At 38.7% G+C, this 21,391-nt stretch overlaps 1 protein-coding gene across 4 annotated transcripts in view; it reads right to left on the bottom strand.

Annotated features, from left to right (window-relative positions):
• Window positions 1-1,633: 1,633 nt before the first annotated feature.
• Window positions 1,634-21,391, bottom strand: part of PRTFDC1 (phosphoribosyl transferase domain containing 1) — a 90,525-nt gene continuing 70,767 nt past the window's right edge. Inside the window, exons 5-9 of one of the 4 annotated variants that reach the window (XM_024576526.3) lie at window positions 13,080-13,097; window positions 11,597-11,679; window positions 11,078-11,124; window positions 7,969-8,045; window positions 1,634-3,270 (exon numbers count right to left, since the gene is read on the bottom strand). In XM_024576526.3, coding sequence (XP_024432294.1) covers window positions 3,265-3,270; window positions 7,969-8,045; window positions 11,078-11,124; window positions 11,597-11,679; window positions 13,080-13,097 — 231 coding nt within the window. In that variant the 3' untranslated portion in view covers window positions 1,634-3,264. Of the gene's footprint in view, window positions 3,271-4,989; window positions 5,262-5,445; window positions 6,712-7,968; window positions 8,046-11,077; window positions 11,125-11,596; window positions 11,680-13,079; window positions 13,098-21,391 lie in introns of those variants that run through there. The other 3 variants (XM_053922913.2, XM_024576537.4, XM_024576515.4) reach the window with 3 other exon arrangements.

Consider the following 21,391-nt stretch of genomic DNA (forward strand, 5'->3'; position numbering starts at 1 on the left):
AATTAAGATAATTCAACACTAATAAAAGTTCCTCCTGCCCCTTTCTTGCCCCCTTGTCCCACCCCGTCCCCGAGCAACCACTGATCTACGTTCTGTCCCTATACACCGGCTTACAGTTCCTAGAATGTCCTGTAACTAGAATCACACAGTATGTTCCCTTTTTACCTGGCTTTTTAAATTCAGCATAATTATTTTATTACTTGCCTATGTTTTTAACATGTATCAGTAGTTTATTTTTTTATTGCTAAGTGGTATTCTATTAAATGGATATACCACAACTTCTTATCTGTTCACCTATGGATGGACATTTGTGATGTTTCCAGTTTTGGCTCTTACCTATAAAGCTGCTGCGAACATCCATGTGCCTGCCCTTTCCCTAAATACCTGCTTTGCTATGCCCACGATAGGTCTCTTTTGAATACAACTCTAAGCATTTGTGCTCTCACTAGGTAGCTATGTAGCGTAAGTCATTTTCTCAGGCTATCGATGAATATTCTTCACCTGGAAGAACCAAAAGCCTTGGTAAAATAAAGATAAGACAGTATTATACCAATGTCTTTTCCCAACTCTGTCACTCAATATTAGATGAATCAGAATGAGCACTTTTCATTGTAAAGCCCTATTGGTTGGTAATCAGTAATCTCTTGTTTTGAAAATGTTTATTAATTGGTTTGATTACTGCTTTCAAGATTTTATATATATCCAACATAATATATCCAGATTTTGTGTGTGTGTGTGTGTGTGTGTGTGTATGGTTCAGTTCACCTAGTTGTATTTATTGTGTTTTAAGGTGCTTTCACCCTGGTTGAGTTTCTTGACAAAATTATTATACAATTTCTTCTTACAAAAGTAGAAGTACTTTCAGAATTTCCTTATGAAGTTACATTTATGGAACACTTGGCAAGCAAAAACTAAGTCTATTTTTTATATTTCAAACTTAACCAACTTAATAGAAATAAAGTGTGCAAACATGTATCTCTATCTTTATAATCAAGGTGTGCTGTTGTTTGGTGTTCTTCTGTGTATCATCTCACATGTCTCACATTTTCCCTTGTGGCTGGGTAGTATTTTGTAGTTTTTAAGAAGCTATGTAAGCAGGCGTGTTTTCAATGATGCATTGTGGCCACTGAATAATCACATCCTTCACTAATCTGATTAGTAGAAAAATATGCAGGGCACATAACCTTTCTGTGGCAGATCTCATCTTCAGTTTTCTGAAGATGGCCACAGCAGTGTGTACTCATTTCACCTGATCTTCTTATGGTGTGAGGCTGCCCTTCTCCTACTGAGTGGCGATCCCTCCCTTGAACTCGGACAAACCTTTGTGACTGCCTTGGCTAACAAAGGGGTGGGAGTGAGCCTGGCACATAAAAGGCAATATGTTGACCTGCTTCTCTCTGTCTCTGTCTCTCTCTGCACCTGCTTTTGGAACCCAGCCTCAGTGTTGTGAGGAAGCCGAAACAAGGAGAGAACACACATAAAAATCCCAACTGACAGCCTCATCTAAGATTCCAGCTATATCAACCACTAGACCAGCCTCCAGAGCAGATCCCTGTAGGGCTTTCTGTGATCATGGAAATTTCCCGTTTGTGCTGTCTGATGTGATAACTTACCACACAGGAGTCTGAGGGAATAAATTTCAAATTTTATTGAACTTTAGATCATTTAAATTTAAAAGCTACATCTGGCTAATGGCTGCCACATCGGATGGTTTAGCTACCCAGCCTTTGAGTCTTCCAGCTGAAGCAACATCATGGAGCAGAAACTGACCATTCCCACTGTGCCCTCCCTGTATTCCCAGCTCTTGTAAACCATGAGAGATAATAAATAAATATGGTTGGTTTAAGTCACTCAGTTTTAGGGTTAGTGTGACACAAAAATCCATAACAAATACACACTTCCTGCATTTTTTTTCCCATGTTTGTTTTTATGTTCTCTACAGTTAATAAAAATGCACAGATCTCCTCCATCTTTTAGAAGCCCTCTGGCAATGGTTATATGTCTCTTCTTTTACAGCCAGCTTTTAAATGAGTCGTCTACACTTACTGTCTTTACTCACAACTTCTTCATTAGTCAACACCCACTAGGCTCTGGAAACAAATGAGGTCACAGTGGCATTAGTTCAAGCTTGTTTCTCCCACTTGGAAAATGCAGGGCTTCAGTACCCCACCCTGCATGTATGCTGTCCCCTACTTATTTCTGAGCAAAGCCCACTTTGGCACAAAAAATCACCCGTCTCCTGGCTGACAAATTACAAAAAACAAAAACCAAACAAACAAGCAAAACAAACCATCTTTTTTTTTTTTTTTTAGAGGATTAGACAAAGAAACCCCTTTTAGAAAAAGGCACTTCTTCTGGAGGGCTGATGCAGTCCTCAGCCAGGGTTCATGGCTTGACAAGTGGAGCGCGGGCAGGGTGTCAGCACCTTGGTGCTTCCCTCAGTCAGGAGGCCTTGTGCAGGGCGCCAGCAGCACAGGCAGTACAGCCATAGGCAGTAGCTGTGCTTCTGGGATGCTCAGAGACTTCTCACTTAAGTCCGTTAACTTTCCTCTCATGGGCGTTTCTGGTCTCCTTGTGGATGCCTCTGGCCCATGTAACCTTTGGAGGGTATCTTGTGAAATATCCTGGATGTTGACACCCTTTCCAGCCCAGGGTGCCCCCAGAAACTGCAGAATCCTTGGCATCCTGGAACAGAGCTGTTTTCCCACTCCTTCCTGCCCCAGAGCTGTGCCATGATCCTCAATGAAACATAGAGAAATGACCTGTCTGCCCCACCGTGCGGCACAGAGGCTACCATGAAAACAGCTCTTTCAGCTGGCGTCCTTGTCTACTTCTTTTTATAGGGTTCAGCATCAATAAGAGGATGAGGGCTGGAAAACAGTGCATCCCTTTCTATGTACACCCTCTTTCCTTCTGCACAACTCCTAGCATCAATGTGCAAACCTCCCTCTCACTGTCCCTTTTCCCTTCACGAAATTAGCCTGCCTCCAGCCCTCAAACATCATCTGGGGAATCCCGAAGTAACTTTATGATAGCAAAGTAAGGAAAACCCTCAAGCGCTATTTTTGTTCAAATTTACCAGACATCTGGGTGGAGAATGTGCTTTAGGGCTTCAATATCCTAGAACATCCTGCCTCTATTGCAGAAGTGAGGAAATATTTGCATGACACCAGGTCTCCAGAGGTGGAATAGGTTACCATCTCTCTCCCTTGTGCTCCGAAGGGCTGTTTTCACACTCGGAAGGCCTGGAATATGGCAAACGTGCTATACCTGAAGACATCCAAAAGTTAAACGGGTTACATCAGGATTTGACTATAGTAGACCCTTGAACATTGCTGGGGTTAGGAGCAGCAACCCCTTTACAGTTGAAAATTCATATATAACGTTTGATTCCCCTAAAACTTAACTATTAATAGCTTACTGGTGACCAAAAGCTTTACTGATAACATGAACAGCTGATGAACACATATTTTGTGTGTTATACAGTGAGGTCTGTCCAGAAGGTATCTAGCCATGTACTATGAAAAACAGAGGCAATTATTGAAGAAATACAAGATACAAGGAATATTGCACACAGAACAATGACACCTCAGTCCCTTTCAAAGTAGGCACCTTGGGACCTCACACAGTTCTCCCAATTGCCCTCAGCAGCCCCACTGTATTATCCTGAATCTCATCAGACAGTCTGAAATCTTTTCCCTTTCAAAGATGATTTTAATTTTGGTAAAAGCCAGAAGTTTCAGGGTGCCAAATCTGGGTTGTAGGGGGGCCGAGCCACCTGAGTGACTTGATGTTTCACCAAAGAAATCTGCATGAGACATGATACATGAGTGGATGCATTGTTGTGATGAAGCTGCCAATCACTAGTTGCCTATAGCTGAAGCCTTTTGAATCATCTGAATAGTTTTCATGGAAGATTGTTCAAGCTTAATGCAAAATTGGTTGCAGATTTGTTGCTCTACTCACTCAGTCATTTTGAATGCGACAGCAACACAGTACACATACTCACTCAAGGGCATCTACCGCCCCTGCTAACTAGTATAATGAAGTCATCATTGTTCATGCACGCGCATTCCAGTCCACTCTCCTTGGCTGTCAGGTTACAAGGATGTCACACAAACCGTTCTGGTTATATTAACAGTGGTTGGACTTTTTCTGGACAGACCTCTTATATTATTTACTGTATTCTTACAATAAAGTAAGCTAGAGAAAATGTTATTAAGAGAATCATAAGGTCCATCTGAGAATTTTTTCAAATTGTCACAAATCTCCAAAAAAGTTTTCAAATATACTTATTAAAAAAAAATCTTTAGATGAGTGGACCCGAGCAGTTCTAACCTTATTGTTCAAGAATCAACTATATTTGCAGTTCACACTGGGGGTAGGTACATGGTTCAATATGTGATACAGTATTGTCCAGAAAGAAAGGTGCAATTTACAATGAGGGGCTTCAACATATTTGGAAGATTCCAAAGTAGTACTAATTTTGTTATGGTATGACTGTGGTAAAAGCATTATGAATTCTTGTAACTAAATCCAAATTTATCCAATAAAACATACCACATAATCTTTTCCCCCTTACTTATTCGTTTTGGAACACAAACTTAATAAATTCAGTGGTTATTAATTAGGTAATAGGCTTTTATATTTTGGTGTAGGTTGAATAAACTCAGTGGCATTAAATAGACTAGATTTTGCAAGAGAAGAGGAAATGCTCCTTTTCCCAAGATGACATTCTTGGATATCACTTTCAAAATATTATCTGATAGAAAAGTATTGCAAGAATCTAAATTTCTTGTTTATTTAATGAGGTTTTCTTTTTCAGCATTAACTAGTGCAAGTCCTTAAAATCTTGTGTAGTTTCCTTTTTAATTTGAATAAATATAAAGCCCTCAAAAATGATACTGATGATTACTAAAATTCAAAAATTTAAAGAAAATATTTTAATAAATCATACTTTATGGATAATTTTAAATTTAAAATTAAATATGTCTGGATTATTTTAGGATATAAATGTGGCATAATACAAATTATTATGATATTTAGAACATTAATTTTTATGGATTGAAAAATAGGCTAGTTAGAATTATCAGTCCATAATTTTGATCCTGGTTGTTCTATGCAACAAAGCTAGAAGGAATTCCCGTTGCTGGTTTCCCCCTGAGGATATCTGGGTGTGGTTTATTTTCTTCTCTGGCTGGAACAAAAATATGCAGGAAAATCCTCTTCGAGGACTAAAATTCCTTGTTCTTACAAACAAACTGAAGGAGAAAAAAAAGCAGCAGATCAAGACTAGCTTAATCGTTTGCTTATACTGGTGCATATATTGGATTTTTTCCAGGTTAACAAAAATAAAGCCACAGGGAAGATATATGCAGTAGTATATTTAAGCTACCAGCTCACACACATTTTAACGGCTGAAAGTATATAAAAATATGAAGGCGGAAGAAAAACAGTAAGCAGTTATGAAACATAACATGGTTTCTTATTCTTTATTAGTTTAAAGGAAGCTAGAACCTGATAATAATATGCCACATACAGTTCAGAACTAAACAAAGGCTGCTGAGTTATTTATTTTCCATTTACTCCTTTTAGGAAGTGAGAAAAAAACAGCCCTATTGGCACTCAAGTTTATTTTCAATTAAAATCCCCATAAATTATAAAACATCTCATAAACCAGGGGAAAAGGAAAGAATATTAATCAGAAAAAACTTTGTTATTTTTTTTTCTATAGTGCTTTGGACTGTATGATCAGTCTTATAAGGCCACTTAAAATAATAATTCAACCTTTGTGTTCCTGTTTAGGATAACACATAATAATGGTTTTTCCTTCGGTGCAAATAAGAGGAAAAATTTATTCGTACTTAGTTTTCAGCACTGAAAACACCTGCCCCTCCCCCAAATCCTGCCATTTGCTCATATCCCACATGAATAAAAGGATGCCACTTAGAAACCAGGGCTTTGCTGCCATTGTATTTTTCTTAATTAAAATTCAGAGTATTAAGCACAGTTGAGTACATCCATGCATCCATGACATACCGTTATCACATACCGGAAGCTCCAATCAAGAGCACTAAGCAAGGCTCATTTCATAACATCATTAACATTCATTGTATGCTGTGGTTCAGAAAGGCTTTGTCAAAGCAGATAATAATGGCCTGTCAGAAAGGCGCAAACAAAAATTTATATTAAATTGTCCTTTCTCTCCTTTCTCAGTGTGGGAATCTAGTTGCATTTCCAGTGTGTGGGATCAGAGCTTAACTTAAAAGTCTCCAGTTTCCTAAGACTGCAAAATATTACTTGAGTATGTTAAAAAAAAAGTTCGGTGAGAAGTATTTGAGTAACCAGGTGGGGATAAAGTACTCAAGCACAGTGACTGTACCAAAACAGAAGGTGTTGCAGGGGTGCGAAGGGAGACAGAAGTGAGTCACAGGCGGGGTGTTTAACTTGGAACCAGTCAAATAAAAACATGGTTTTCTTTTCTTAAGCACTTTTGATATTCTTTATGTTATAATCTCAGAAAAGAAAGCTCTCTCACTAAAACATTTTTTTTCTTTTCTGCTGAGTGAAAACACCTTGGGAGACAAACTGTACATGGTGGCTTCCTGAGTGTAGTTCTAAGTCTGATGTTATCTGGAGATTCGATGATGAGAACTGACTTCTTTACACTCGGTATTTTTCTTTGCCTTTCTCATTGATCACGCATATATGCTGAAACAATAAAGAATTTAATAATGCATCTGTTTCTTAACAAATTATGAGGTGCAGAAAATGTTATACAAGAATAACAGATTATCACCTTGTAATTCATTACTGTTGATTTAAATATATGTGTGTATTTACATGTAGTATATGTGTGTGTGGAAAATCTAAAAAGACCCTCTCAAATTCTTGACAAAAGTTTCTTCATTGTTTCAGCTTTGAGCCTTTTTCTGAATTTGGCTCCCTTAGGTCTATAACAACCAGAAATTCTGAGGGAACAGTATGCTTAGCTGCGACAGAGATAGAAGTCTATTGGTAAAATTACAATCGCTAGGGTGAATGGAGAAATAGCCATAATAAAAATAATATTGACTCTTATTTGACCCTTTTTGGGTAGCAAAACATGTGTCATGAATATTTTGATTGTAAGCAACAGAGACGGAGTCAGGCTAGCATAAGCAAAGAAAGGGCTGGGTAATGAAGGAACTGGAAGGCAGAAACAGGGGGAGCCCCAGACCTCAGCCCATTGCTTACCCCTTGGTCTTTGTAATTTTGGTTTAAGTTTCTAATTCTTAGGAGAGAGAGAGAGAGAGAGAGAACTAGTCGGTCTATTTTGGATAAGATGTCTACTTCTAGATCATTCAGTAATGGTCAAGGTCACACAGCTGGGGGGTCCATGTCTATATGTCGGTTAGCACATCATCCTGATACACCAAGATCTCTGGTCAGGGCACAGGCAAGAAGCAAGCAATGAATGCATAAATAAGTGGGACAACAAATCAATGTCTCTCTCTCTCTTTCCTCCCCACCCCAAATTGGGGAGAGTTATGAGCTAGCTGCATGTCACTCTAATTGGTACCTGCTAGATTTCAATCACTGACACAAAACTGTAGAATATTGACTATTACTGTGGGTGGGTGGACAGAGTCAATGACTTAGAGAAAATCAATGTCAATAGTTCTGTTTTTAGCCTTCTTATTTCTTTAGTATAAAATAGAGATAACCACCAAGGAACAAACAAAAATGTACAGAACATAAATAAATTAGAGATAATCATAATTGCTTCTATCCCCTAATTCCTACCTTGCAGGGTAGTGGGGGGAATGAATTGAGTTTATGTGCACAAAGTACCCAGAATATTCCTGACATAGAAGCTACTCAATAAATGGCAGCCATCATTACTCCTATTTCAATAATTTGTTAAATGATGGGTCTGTCAAGTTTTTGTGAATGGGAAGGAGGTAGGGATTTACGTGCAAGACTTACATTGAGATCTCTGAAGTATTCATTGTAATCTAAGGCATAACCCACCACAAATAAGTTTGGAATCTCAAATCCAGCATCTGAACAAAGAGAATGAAAAAAAAAAAAGAAACAAAATTTAGATAACATAAGTATAAAGCCACCATATGTTATTGGTGACACTTCAATGTCAAGGACTTTTCATTTCGGCAGAAGCAACTGAGAAAAGTGACAAGCAATGCATTGGATGAACCCAGCGGGAACCCGGACCAGAGTGAGTACTCAGGGAGACAAGGTGAACAACATGCAACGAAGGACTGTACTCCTGGTAACCAGAGCTGAGAAAGGGCACAGGCAGCCCAGTGGGGAGTTAGAAGTATGCCTGAGTCAGTCATGTAGCCCTGTTGTTCCAAAGCAGTATCCAAAGGTAGAATGACAAAGGAAACACTCTGACAGCACAAAGTGCAGTTCACACAGAAGGTACAATGACACTGTACTACGTGCACAGGTGTGCAGGCCGTTGCAATTGAGAGGCTATCGTCTCACTATACTCAGTGTCCTTGACGGGATAAAGGGCTTGGAAGCAAAACTTGGGAGCCAATATGAAAGGAAATGGGATGGTTAAGCTTGAGGAAGAGAATGCATGGAGTATGCAATGCAGGTGACAGTATTTAGCTCTTTATCTCTATGAAGGACAGAAGGAGAGGAAATGGATTTAAATGCAGTAGAAGGTACTTAGGTTAAGCAAAAGAAGAATTTATTGACAGAAAGAGGATTTTTATTGAAAATGATCCTTAAGACACAGACCAGAGCTCTTCTTTTTGAAGGTCTTGAAACAGAATAAACGTGCTTATGGTCCAATAATTTTTCAAACTCCTTCCAGGTATTTGGAATCTATGTTTGTTTATCACAGTATTGCAGGTGAAGATGTACTTGCTTACTCTTATGAAACTCTACTTCAGTGCAGCCAGGGGAGAGTTACAGTGGCACAGCGCAGAGAAACCTCCACGGTACTGCCCACCACCATTTGATTGATTCCTATGACCAAAGATGCTTTTGCAGGCAGAAACCAACTGGTTCATGCTCACTGGATATGCTGGCAGGGAGAAACTTATTTTCTGGGGGATGACATTATGTGTCACTGTTAGGAAGCCCGCTTGATTCTCCAAACTGTAGGTTCTTGAAAAAAAAAATAATCAGAGGAGATGGATGAGCAGAACAAAATAGGTCATTGAGCATAGATGAAAGAGTCAATTAGGAGAAAGGAACAAAAAGTACAAAGCCTCAGAAATCCATGAAGAAAGAAGAAACAGAGATTCTGGGCTAGGTAAAAGAATATTAGTAAACCCCAGGAAACCGTGGTTGTAGCAATAAGAATGACTTTAGAGTGAGCAATGCAAACCCTAGAATAGGCGTGGCAACTCAGACCGGGAGGAGGGGGTTGGGAAAGCCAAGCCTGCAGAGCTGTCATGGAATTACAGGAAGACTTGGAGGAGAAGGACGGGAACCAGAGTGACCTATTTCCAGCTGATAAATGGGTGCAATTCCCACTCTTCTGTCTGCAATTGCAGATGTGCAAGCACAAGAGCAGTGATTGAAACCAGACTGCCTGGCTCAATACTGACTCGAAACCTAAAGCTATACGACCTTGGCAAGCTATTTAACCTGGTTACGTTCAAGTTCCTTGTCTGCAAAGTGGGCATAACAATAGCACCCACTTTGAATGTTTTAATCTCTGTGTGGCTCTTAGGACAGTGTTGGGGCACATCATAACTTCTTACTGTTATTTGCTGTTATTACTTTATTAATATTGTTGGTATAAGTGATACAAGAAATTTGTAATTAACTGGATGTCTGAAGTGAATGTCTTTCAGTTTCAGTTAAAACCTTGTCTATACAGTATCTTACATTATTTCCTTAGATTTCTGTTTACTAATTTTGTCCAACTTTAACTACATCCAGATTATATTTTCTGAGCCAGTAACTGGATAGAAACACACTATTGTGTCTATCTGCCCAGAACTGACATTGTCTAGATTTAATACATCCTGCATAGGCACGAAACTTGTTTTTTAGAAGAGAGTCGCTGGCTAAACCTCACTGGCACATTACCCATCCATAGAGCATGTTTTTCTTGCTATAATGTTTGTTCAGCTTGCTAATTAGAACTGTAGCCAAATTATCCAAGAAGCTTTAGAGCAAATGTAAGTTATAAAGTTCAAGCTGAAGTCTGCCTATGCAAGTGAAAAAAATCACTTCCAGTGTTAGAATAATAAATAATCAAGCTGCTTGTTTATCCTTCTGCCCTAGATGAGAAAGTCTTCCAGAACACATGCCCGAAGGCAAGTGTAAAGATAGTATCTATAGATATTTGTTCTGCTAATCCCGTTATTGTTTTGTTTCTTCGAAGTTATTTTTTATTTTATTTTTTATTTAATTGAATTATAGTTGACATACAATATTGTACTAGCTTCAGGTATACGACATAGTGGTTTGATGTTTTCATACATTACAAAATGAATAAAATAAGTCTAGTTACTATCTGTTATCATACAAAGTTATTACAATATTGACTATCTTCTCTATGCTGTGTATTCAATTCTTTGTGTTACTGAACTTTTGTTTAGGGCTGGTGGGGAGATTTCCCCTTCTGTGTGCTAAAATTCAGACTTACTGAAGGTCAGTTCTGTGCATTGTTTGGTGACACTTCCTGGATATGGTATGAGAATACCTTTAAACCGTTATGACTACCTCTCCATGTGTGATTGGTGGAGACAATGGTGAAGGCAGGAATCCCGTGCATCTGAGTCAATCTGGAGAGGTCAACTCTCCCTCCACTGCCTGAAACCTACTATTTGATGTTTTTGGAGTTAAGGTACTATGGAAAAATTATAAATCAAAATATTCATGCACACGACCGAGTGCCTGTGAAAGAAGCAAATTAGGAAATTTAAGCCTCTGTTGTAAAGAGTTCTAGCCTCACTAGCAAGGCTGAGGAGAGCAGGGGAATTCGTGGGTCTGTCAGACCTATTCAGCTCCCACTTCACACAGAATGCCGTCAAATAGGAATTTCTTAAACACAAACCACCACCACCGATCAACCCATTAACAAACAAAAACCAAAAACACTTACAGTCAGGTCTAAAGCCATCACTTCTAGGTGTTCTCTTCACCAACAAACTACCATTAAAAAAAAAAGTTTTAGTGATCCAAATAAAATCTCTGTGAATTGCAAATTGAATTAAACATCATTAAAATATGTATTTTAAAATATGTATTTTTCTCCTCGAGCATATGGGGCATCACCATAGCCCCTCCCACCTCATGCTTCTTCTACTGTGTACCACCTGGGTGATTCTGCATGAAAGCAGGGAAGGGGGCGCTGGTACCAGGGCCCAGCCAGCTGCTCCTGGAAACAGCTAGAAGCACAGCATAGAGGAGCTCGACCACAGCAAAGCACATCCTCTTCCCTTTCCTCTTTCAGGCCAGCAGTCAAATGGCCTATGTGTGTAGTGGTCAAACCATAACACCCCAGAGCAAAAGGTCACTGGTTTGGAACAGACAGCACTCTCTGAAAACAGCATCCTGTGTCAGCATCCCTCTTGGACTGGTTTGGAAAGACAGAAACAATGATGATGTGTATCTTACATACCTGGCCACCTTAACCATGTTGGGTTTGTATTTCTCTATGCTGCTGAGTAGCGCTTTCATGGTCCTCCCCGTTCCAACAACATCCTTTGCAAAGAGAACAGACAAATTCAACCAAGTACATTTGGGCAGCATAATAGATTTTTCATTCAGACAGATAATTATATTCCTTATTAATAATGCATTGTAATTAGAATTGCGATCAACTTGGAGTCAAAGTAGGAGACAGAATTAGTTCTATTTTTTAGACAGGTGCTTCCTTTTGGAAGCTGGGTTTGGGAAAATATATTGGTGAGTATTTCCTTGAGTCCTTGAGCTGGGTTGAAGGGCTAAATTCAGCCTTTGGAAAGCATGTGGAGCTCCTCATTGAGTACATTTGGACTCGCTCACACGCATTCAAGGACTACATTTGGCCCTGAGGTTATGTAACAATACAGGACGCATAAATTTTCACGGACATGGGATGTACATCTGAATACACTGAATGGCTAAACACCTCCCCCTTGCCCTCCCTACTCAATTGGGGATTCTATGGCTGGGAAGTAAGATGTGTCTGGACAGCAGCTGGTGACAGCCCTTGAATTCTGAGGGTGTGAGCCTGCAGTGAGCTGAGGCTCATCTCTGCTGATGAGCTGCTGCGCAATTAGAGTAGAATGGGCAGCAGAAATTTATTGTCCTCAGGACAGAAATCAGCTGTCAGGAGCTGATTATCAAAACAAGAGGTCTGAATTTAGCCAGAGCTGGGCAATTCATTTGGTTAGAGGGTCTACTTCATGGATGATGTCTGAGCCAGAACTGCAGATACATATGGCACACAGGCAATTGTGTAACAAAGGCGTGAACACAGCTCCCCTGAATTTGTGCCAGCTGATAAGGCAGGTGTGCTCTTGAAGGAAACAGGGACGTTCGCTGTATTAGTCCACTGCTGCCACAGGGCCTGTTTTTTTCGTTCTCTTTCTCTCCCCCTCCCTCCATCCCTTCCTTTCTTCTCTCTTTCTCTCCCCCTTCCTTCCTTTCTCCCTCTCTTCCTTCCTTTTTAAACAGAACCAATTAAATCAATTCATAGTTTTCCTTTGGACTGTCATTTTTAAATTGATTATGATTTGGATGCTGAAGGTAGAATTGCTTAAAGTCATTAGAGTTCATTAGCAAGAACATTGATTAAGGGTGAAGTGAGTTCTAACCTTGGCTTAACTATTAAATAAATTTGGTCTTGTGGGTTAGTTTTCTCTTCTGTAAAAATGTCTGATTCACAAATAGGGATAATAACCAATTTATACATGTGTGAAATTAAATATTAAAAAGCTTTTTCATTAAGGTATTTCAAGTCAGTGATTCTAGCTGGTTCCTGGTCAATAAATTTGGAGAGCTGTGTGCACAGAGAAAACTCAGTAAATCCTTGGCCAATTAGATAAAAAAATTCTTTATTTTAAAACCCACCATTCATCCTTTCAACTTCCAAACATGGATTTAAAAAGTTGGCTTACCTCAACAATGAGGACATTCTGAAAAACAAAACAAAACAAAAAACACTAGTTATTAAGAATCAAATGCAAATCTGGCTCACAAGTTAAACACACATTTTGCTTACAATTGGAATTTCGCAATTTGCTTATTTGGTCCCCCCACATCCATCTAACCCAATAGGTGCTTAGAGGTAATCTATGTGTTCCAGACTCACTTTAACAGACTCTCTGGAATTACCTGGTGCTTCAATGTTTATCATCTATATTCAGGGTAAGAGCAGGCTTATCTTCGACCCAGTTGCCTGTCTGAAGAGCTAGCCATACTCATTCCACCTTCATTATCTGGCAAGTGCCCCACCCAGCCTTCTCTGGGGTACAAAGCTTACTTTGCATTTTCCAGGAAAACAAAGCCAACATGAGCTGCATTGCTAACGGAGGGAGTGCTCTGTGGAGGTGTTATGCATTCAGATGGGACAGCCCTATTCCTGCAGAGCCACCATCAGTGGGGATTCCGTACTTTCAAATTCTCAACCCTGAAGAAGCGGGGTTAGGCAGGTGCCTAGTTTACATTTTCAGAGACCTAATTAGGTTCCTTGCTATGTGCTCTTAAGGTATTCATTGCCTTCCCTCCTAAAAACACTGGTTATGTTTCATTTAAATTTCTTGTTTGATACTTGTCTTCCTCATTAGAGTGTAAAGTTCACGAGGGTGGGAGTCATGTTTATCTTGCTTATTACTGTATTCTCAGTCTTGAGCTAAATACCTGTATATAGGTACTAAGTAATTATTTGTTGAATGAAGGAATAATAACTAATTACACTTACTAATGAGTTAAAATCAACCAATTAAATGGATTAGTAGTTACATGTCAATACTGTCTCACCAAATTAAAATATGGCTGTGTTAATATGCCATTGCAATTAACTTAATGGTGTGGATATTCCCTCAATGTAATGGTTTCTTTCTCTAGATGACTTTTCATTTACCCCAATGATTCATATAATAGTTTAAAAAATTGGACTAAGCCTTATACCTTAGTTATCTTACTTATAGCTAATGCAAAAGAGATGTGAGAAAAATGTTAACCAACCAATAAAAACTGTTAAATTTGCATATTACTTTATGTGTCAAAAGCATTTTGAGGTGAAATTCTCTCTGGAAATGTTTTTCTCTCAGGTATATGGTATTTTATTCATGAAATCTGTTTTTAAAACTCTTAATTTTATCATTAAAATGTAAGGTATTTTTGTCAATGTTTACAGGAGGACATGTTCCGAGTGTGCTGTCTGCCCTGAAAATCACACTGACATAGGAGTCCCCTTGGCAGTCTAAGCACATTCTCTCTGTCTTAACCACCCACCCATAACAGTTAGCTAAGATGCGCATTTTTAGTTTAATCAAGACTTACCAACTGTCTATTAACCAACCAGAATTCTTGAAGAATACTTGGTTAATTTAATACTTGGTTAATGTCCTAGTTTACAGTCTCTTTTTGTTTCAATTTGATAATGAATAACCTTTCTAAACTCTGTTAGTCTGCATTCCTGCCTAATTAAGTAAAGTAGACTGAGTGTGATTAGATCTGTTTTTTGGAAGTTCAGAACATTGCAAAACAAAAGTCATCTTTGAAAAGATTAGCTTCAACCAGAAGATACTGTGGTGGCTGGAAAGTGGGTTTGGATGTGTCCTAATCCAGAGATGTACTATCAAAATTACTTAAACACATTTTAAAATCCAGGTAATACACACACATGTTCAAAACCAAATAGGAAAGTATGTTTTATAACTGCTGATGGGACCCTGTCTAAAATATTTTAAAATGCTTATGTACTTTAAAATACATTAAAGTTATCATGATAGTCTTTATTATGCATAGCTAAATATTTAACAAAAATGGCAATTTCTTAATATCATATAAACCTTAGTACATATTTAAATTTCCTAGTTGTTGCTAAAATAGGCTTTGTTGCTTGTTTGTCAGTCTAAGACCATGCATTGAATTTTTAATTTGCTTTTAATTTAGAGTTCTCTTTTTTTCTGTATTTCTATTTCTCACTTTAATAATTTTAGACAGCACCTATTTACTATATTATATAATAGATGAGAATTTAGTTCTTTCACACTAGCTCACTTCCTCTCCCAATCTTCCAACTATCTTCTTTTTTAAAAAAAAAATTAATACTTATCTGGAGATATATTTTCATTGCTTTTTATTTTTAATTTTTAAAAAGATTTTATTTTTTTATTTTTAGAGAGAGGGGCAGGGAGGGAGACAGAAAGGGGAGAGAAACATTGCTGTGTGAGCGGTTGCCTTTCACACACTCCCAACTGGGGACCCGACCTGCATCCAAGGCCTGTGCCCTGACAGAATCCAACTGGCAACCTTTGCGTTTGCAGGCCGGCACTCAACCCACTGAGCAACACCAGTCAGGGCTTTCATTGCTTTTTAGAGAGACAGGAAGGGAAAGAAGCTGGACCGGGGATCATACGCACCTATACTGGGACCTGCAACTTAGGTATGAGCCCTGACTGGGAATCAAACCCTCAACCTTTCGGTTACAGGACGATACTCCAGGCAACTGAGCCACACCAGCCAGGGCATGAATCTTTTTGTGCTGCTAACAGTTTTCTTAATAAAGAGTCAAGCAGTGTACTATAATTATATCTCCTTTCAGACCTTGTTTATACTTTTCTTGGAATTCTTAATTGTTTTTTCTAACATTTTCCAGTGTTTTATGATGAAATAACCCTCTATTATTTTTTTAAGCGAGCTTTTCTTTCTTGGAAGGATTATTATGAGGAAAACATTGGTTAGTTATGGTGTAACTATATTTCTTGGAGGACTTTGGAGGGTTAAGGAACGGGTTGACGATATCTGTAACAATACAAAGCCCTCTCTGTTATGTACAGTATTGTACAGTATTAAAAAGTAAAATTATTTTGTGGGTTCATAAATGAAGGGCAGGCAATGCTGATTTAGACAAACTGCTATTGAAAAGGAACTATGGAAATATGTAGAGTTATTTAGTGAGTTATATAGAGCAGTCATTACATATGTATTTGTTTTCCTTTATACATCTTACACTATGTTTTCAAATTCTTTCATTAGTAATATATGCCACTATCTGGATTTTTCAGTGGCCCATATGTTATGTGAAAGCTCACCTCTAACCAAAGCAATGCCTTTCGCCCCTTTGGAAGCTTGACTTTGTCATTTGAAACGATAAGTAGCCCCAGAGGAAAGGGAAAGCAGCTACTCCAACTTGGAAGCATTTTCACACGTGTCTAAAAGAACTGATCTCTTTACATTTTCATGCACCAAGATTAACACCATGAGACAAGGAACAAAGACTAACTCATCTTTAAACAACTGACATATAACATGGGGATAGGTATACAGTAGTTGCCAAAGAAATGCCTGTGGAACAAATCAAAAATTTTGAGCCAATTTTTTCACTTTCTCTAGTTCATTATACTTTTGATACATTTTTCCTTAATGACGTACAACTCCTCCTTAATTGAGCTATACTTAATGTCTACTGCTCTTAATTTGGCTCTCAGAAATCTAAAATTCTCTGTCTTTTTTTTTTTTTTGAGTGGGTAGCCTTGGAAATTTCTTTAGAACACATTGTCCTCTTGAACACTTGCAATCTGATAACTCTGATCACTGAATCTGAGATGTTCGCCAGCTCCTGTCTTAGTCATCTCACTACACCTGGCTCATTTCCTCCCAGAAAACCAGTCAAATCTGCAGCCTGGGGGCCACTGGCCAAATTCTATGGGGAATCTCTGAAGTGTGTTCTTTTTGTGCTGTTGCACATCCTAACTGAAGCTTTTCACCTCAAGCTTACCAAAGAAAAAGAAAGAGAAGAAGGAAAGAATTATACAAATCTAAATGGTTTTCTTAAATAGGTTGTTCCTACTTTTACTCTTTCAAACTGCAAAATGATTAGTGTATCACAGTCTAATCCTCAGCAGCGCAGATTTTTTAGCTGTGGTCACACCAAGCAGAGGGATGGCAGTAGGGTGAGGAGCTGATTGTGGATGCGGAGCATAAGTAGGAGTGCGAATATAAACCCCATGGAGAAAGGAATATAGTTCAGCATTTCATTTTATGTAATAATTCACAAAATTGCCAGAATCATCAGTCAGTGGGCATTTCCATTATTTTTCTCAGCCTAGTCAGATGCAATAAAAAGGAATGATTTCAAGAGTAAAGGCAGCCAAGTAGGAAATTTTGGCAAGTTCCAATATTTCATTCTGGCATTTGATTAGAAACTTATTTGGGGGTAGGGGGGTATGTCTCCCGAATCTTGCACTTAACCTGCACATCTGTGTTTTCTTGTTGCCAGGTTTGAGCTTGTTTCCATGCATTTGGTTTTATTCCATCCTTTCTGAGATTTCACTTGAACATGAATACAATCTTCTTGTTTTACACAAATTTTATGAAGTGCCAGGATTAAATCAACTTTGAAAAAAAATCAGCCAGAAAGCATGGTGCAGAGACAGCTTAAACTCACAGAGTAAAATGCTTTTAACATTGTGAGCGAAGAGGCCATTTAACTTCATTGAGGGCTCCCTTTATTCAACAGCCATGACCTATTTAGAAGCATGACTCAGCTAGCCTCCCTTGTGAGCTTCTCTCTCTTTGCTTCCAAAATAAAGGAAAGAAAGAGGGAGAGAAGAAGAAAGAAGAAAGAAAGAAAGAAAGAAAGAAAGAAAGAAAGAAAGAAAGAAAGAAAGAAAGAAAGAAAGAAAGAGTGCATGGTGCATGGGGGCTGTCTAGGGTGTCCCTCTTCTAAATCTTTTAACTGACATGTTTTTAGAGGGTTTAAGAGTTACATAGCAAAGTTTGGGGCTTATAATACCTCTAACCTATAATACCTCTAATAGCATGGAAAATTACACAGGTAAGCTATTTTCCCATGTTTCTAAAAGTTCTTTCATAAACAAATTTGAAAACCTCCTGCTTTCATTTAATCATTTACCTCTGTTGCTGGTCCTTGGAGGAAGCTACTCCTTTGCTCAAGTAGGTTGATTACACACCAGGGTTTGTTCTACACACACCACCTCCTGGCTGGCCTCTCTACTTGTAGTTCCTCTCCCTTGCTTCTGTCCATTCTACCCTCCTGCCAGGTTCATTTCCCCCAAACACAGCTTCATGGTATCACCTCTGCTCCACAACTTTTGTGGCTCCTCTTTGCCTTTCTGAGCAAGTCAAATGAATTTCTCTTTGTTGAGAAATTCAATATATTTTACAGACCAAATGCAATTCACATGTTCAGCATTTGAAGTTGCTATTTCCCTATTTCTGACTAATTTCCTTTAGTCACATGGTCCACGCTTGTCCTCTGGCTCTGCTATCTCTCCCTTCATTCCATGTTGCTCTTCCTCCCTCTTCCGTGTTATTCCCAGAACTTCTGGCCGCAAGGGAAACCTCATCCTCTTCTCACTAAGACAATGCCAGCCCCAGGGAATCATTCCATCTTTGGATTTCCTTAAGGTCAAGAAAAGAGTATTGTGTAGGGAACGTGTGCTCATTTTAGACAGAGAGTCAGGGAAGGCGGTCCTTTAGGCTGAGACCTGAAGGCTAGGAGGAGAATGGATTCCAGGTGGAGCCACAGCTTATCCAAGGTCTTGGCAGGAAGGTGCTTAGCCAGTGTGGTTATAGCACTGTGAGGGGGTTAGGCTGGCATTTGGGTGGCATTTAATGATGTTGGAAAGGAGATGAGGGCAGATTACCCAGGTTTTACAAGCTGCCGTAAGGAGTTTGGATTAGAATGTCAAGCACTGAGTGGGGCTGACAGGTAAAATAAAGAACACCCAGTTACATTTGAATTTCAGATGAATAACAACTTACTTTTTATTTTAAGTATGTTCCAAGTACTGCATGGGACATGCTTGTACTAAAAATGTTTTCACAGTTTATTTGAAAATCAAATTGAACTTGGTATTCTGTTTTTTCATTGTTTTTGCCAGGTCTGATAACCCTAACTGAGAGGCTGCTGAAAGGTTTTGGTAGGCAAGTAATGTGATCCGATTTGTATTTTAAGAAGATTCCTCTGACTGCTTTGTGGAAAATGGTTTGAAAGGTGGCAGAAGTTTAATAAAGGCTGAGTTCAGGGAGATGAGTCAGTCCATCACAGCAACCCAGAGGAGGGATGGTGGTGGCCTTGCCCTAGAAGACTAGGCTTCTAAAACCCTGAAGTCCATAGGAATCCTCTAAGGATCTTGCTAAAATGAACTTAATTCAGAAGATCTGGGGAGGGATCTGAGATACTGCATTTCTACTAAGCTTCTAGGTGGTTTCGACCTTGCTAGTTCCTAGATCAAATGTTCGCAAACTGTGGCCCATTGGTCAAATCTGGCCTGCTATAAATAAAATTTTATTGAAATATAGCCACTTGTTTCCATGTTATCTATGGCTGCTTTCATGCTATGATGGCAGAGTTGAGCAGTTGTAACAGACACTATATGCCCCACGAAACCTAAAAGACTTACTGAAAAGTTTGCTGGCTCCTTTGAGTACCAAAGATCTAGACTTGGGAGATTACCAAGGAGATGAAGAGAAGTAGGCAGATTCAAGATATAGCTGAAGGCATAGAGTGTGGTCTACACTGGCATATTCAGCATTCCCCTCTGATGTGAGCCTAGGCACCGTGAACTGCAGGATCTTTACCCCTACGCTGTTGCAACAGTTGAGAACCTGGCTAATCAATGTTGATTCATCTTGGAAATATTAACCCAGTGTGTTCTAAGCCTAAGGGGTCTTACTTGGCATATGTTGAAACATATATAGAAACTCATCTCTGTACACATGGAGAGTAAAGATATCACAGAACAGTACCTGGTAACCTGAAAGAATCATTTGTCGTGCTAGCAAAGGCTAAAGCCGACTCCTGTCATTCTCACTGCTGGCTGGTTTTCCATCTCTCCTATCTGAACTTCATGATCTCTACTTTCTTAGGGTGGTGGTGGGGGGTCTTTGTAGTAGTTATAGGCAGGGGTACTGAGGCACAGCACTCTCAGCCCTTCTTCTCACTCTACTCCCAGCAAGAAAGTGCCCTTTCCTCAACCTCCTTTCTAGCTCTTAGAGGAAGGGACTATCCACTGCTCACCTAAGAGGGTAATCGGTCTGAAAGGAAACAGATGATTTTAGAAGGAAGGACAGAAGGACCACCATTTTATGTGCAGTTTTTTTCATGGAGGCTTTCATTGGGATTCTCAGAGTTGCCATTCTGACAGACCCCATGGAAAAGCACAAGGTATATTTCTCTTGTGTAATAAACCTGTCAGGCAACGTCTCACAACAAAGTACTAAAATATCTTATCATGTTAACTAGTTCTTAAACAGATTTATTGTGATGACCATAATATATACAAATATTGAATCATTATGTGTACATCTGCAACTAATATAATGGTATATGTCAATTGTATCTCAATTTTAAAAATGTGTGTTAACTTAGAATACAGTTGCTATTCATAAGCCTAATAACATGAGCTTTGACTTCAGATCTTAGGAGAAAAAAGTACAGTCATGATATTAGCTTGGTAAAATGACTTAAGTTATATTTGCCTCATCTTTTCCTAAATAAAGGCAATACTTCTTATTCAACTAACATTTGCATACAAAAACAAAACCAATGTAGTTTAATATTGAGCTGTGTTCAGTATCACTTGCCAACTTTTGACCCTTAGGAATACTGATGATACATTTCCACAGTGTTACAGGCTGCAATCTAGCTTTATTTTTTATTTTTAGTTCTCCATTTGACAAAAACATAATGTTTAAGTTGGGTGATCTGATATCACACATCTCAATTAGACATATTACTACAGACATACACATACATTGATACATTATAGAGATTCTGAACTATGTGCAAATTTTTGAATATTGATAAAATATACATATCATAAAAATAAACTAAAGATAAGTTAAAGGATAAAAAAATAAAATGACATCATTTAAAGACTACTTCAAGGGTGTTAAAAAAATTATGACTTTATGGGAATTGCTTGGAGTATTTTAGTTTTCTAGGATGTTATTTTATGCCCTGAAGTAGTAACATCAAATGGTGGCCTAGTAATACATTAATAAGTTAATTTCAATTTCTATGGAACATAATTCACTACTAGATAGTAATTTAACACTTGGATGCCACTATGCGGCCTTCAGAGTTGGGGGAAGTAAGATGTGTTGAAGAGAGAGTCCTTTGGCACTGGAGTGTCCCTTGTGTTATTATTCATCTTTTCATTAAATGTGACTGGTGTTCCTTTTCACCATCCAGGTGTTACACAACAATAGCAACCACAAATATGAGAGATTA

The sequence above is a fragment of the Desmodus rotundus genome, chromosome 4, assembly GCF_022682495.2.
Source record: "Desmodus rotundus isolate HL8 chromosome 4, HLdesRot8A.1, whole genome shotgun sequence".
Classification (NCBI taxonomy): domain Eukaryota; kingdom Metazoa; phylum Chordata; class Mammalia; order Chiroptera; family Phyllostomidae; genus Desmodus; species Desmodus rotundus.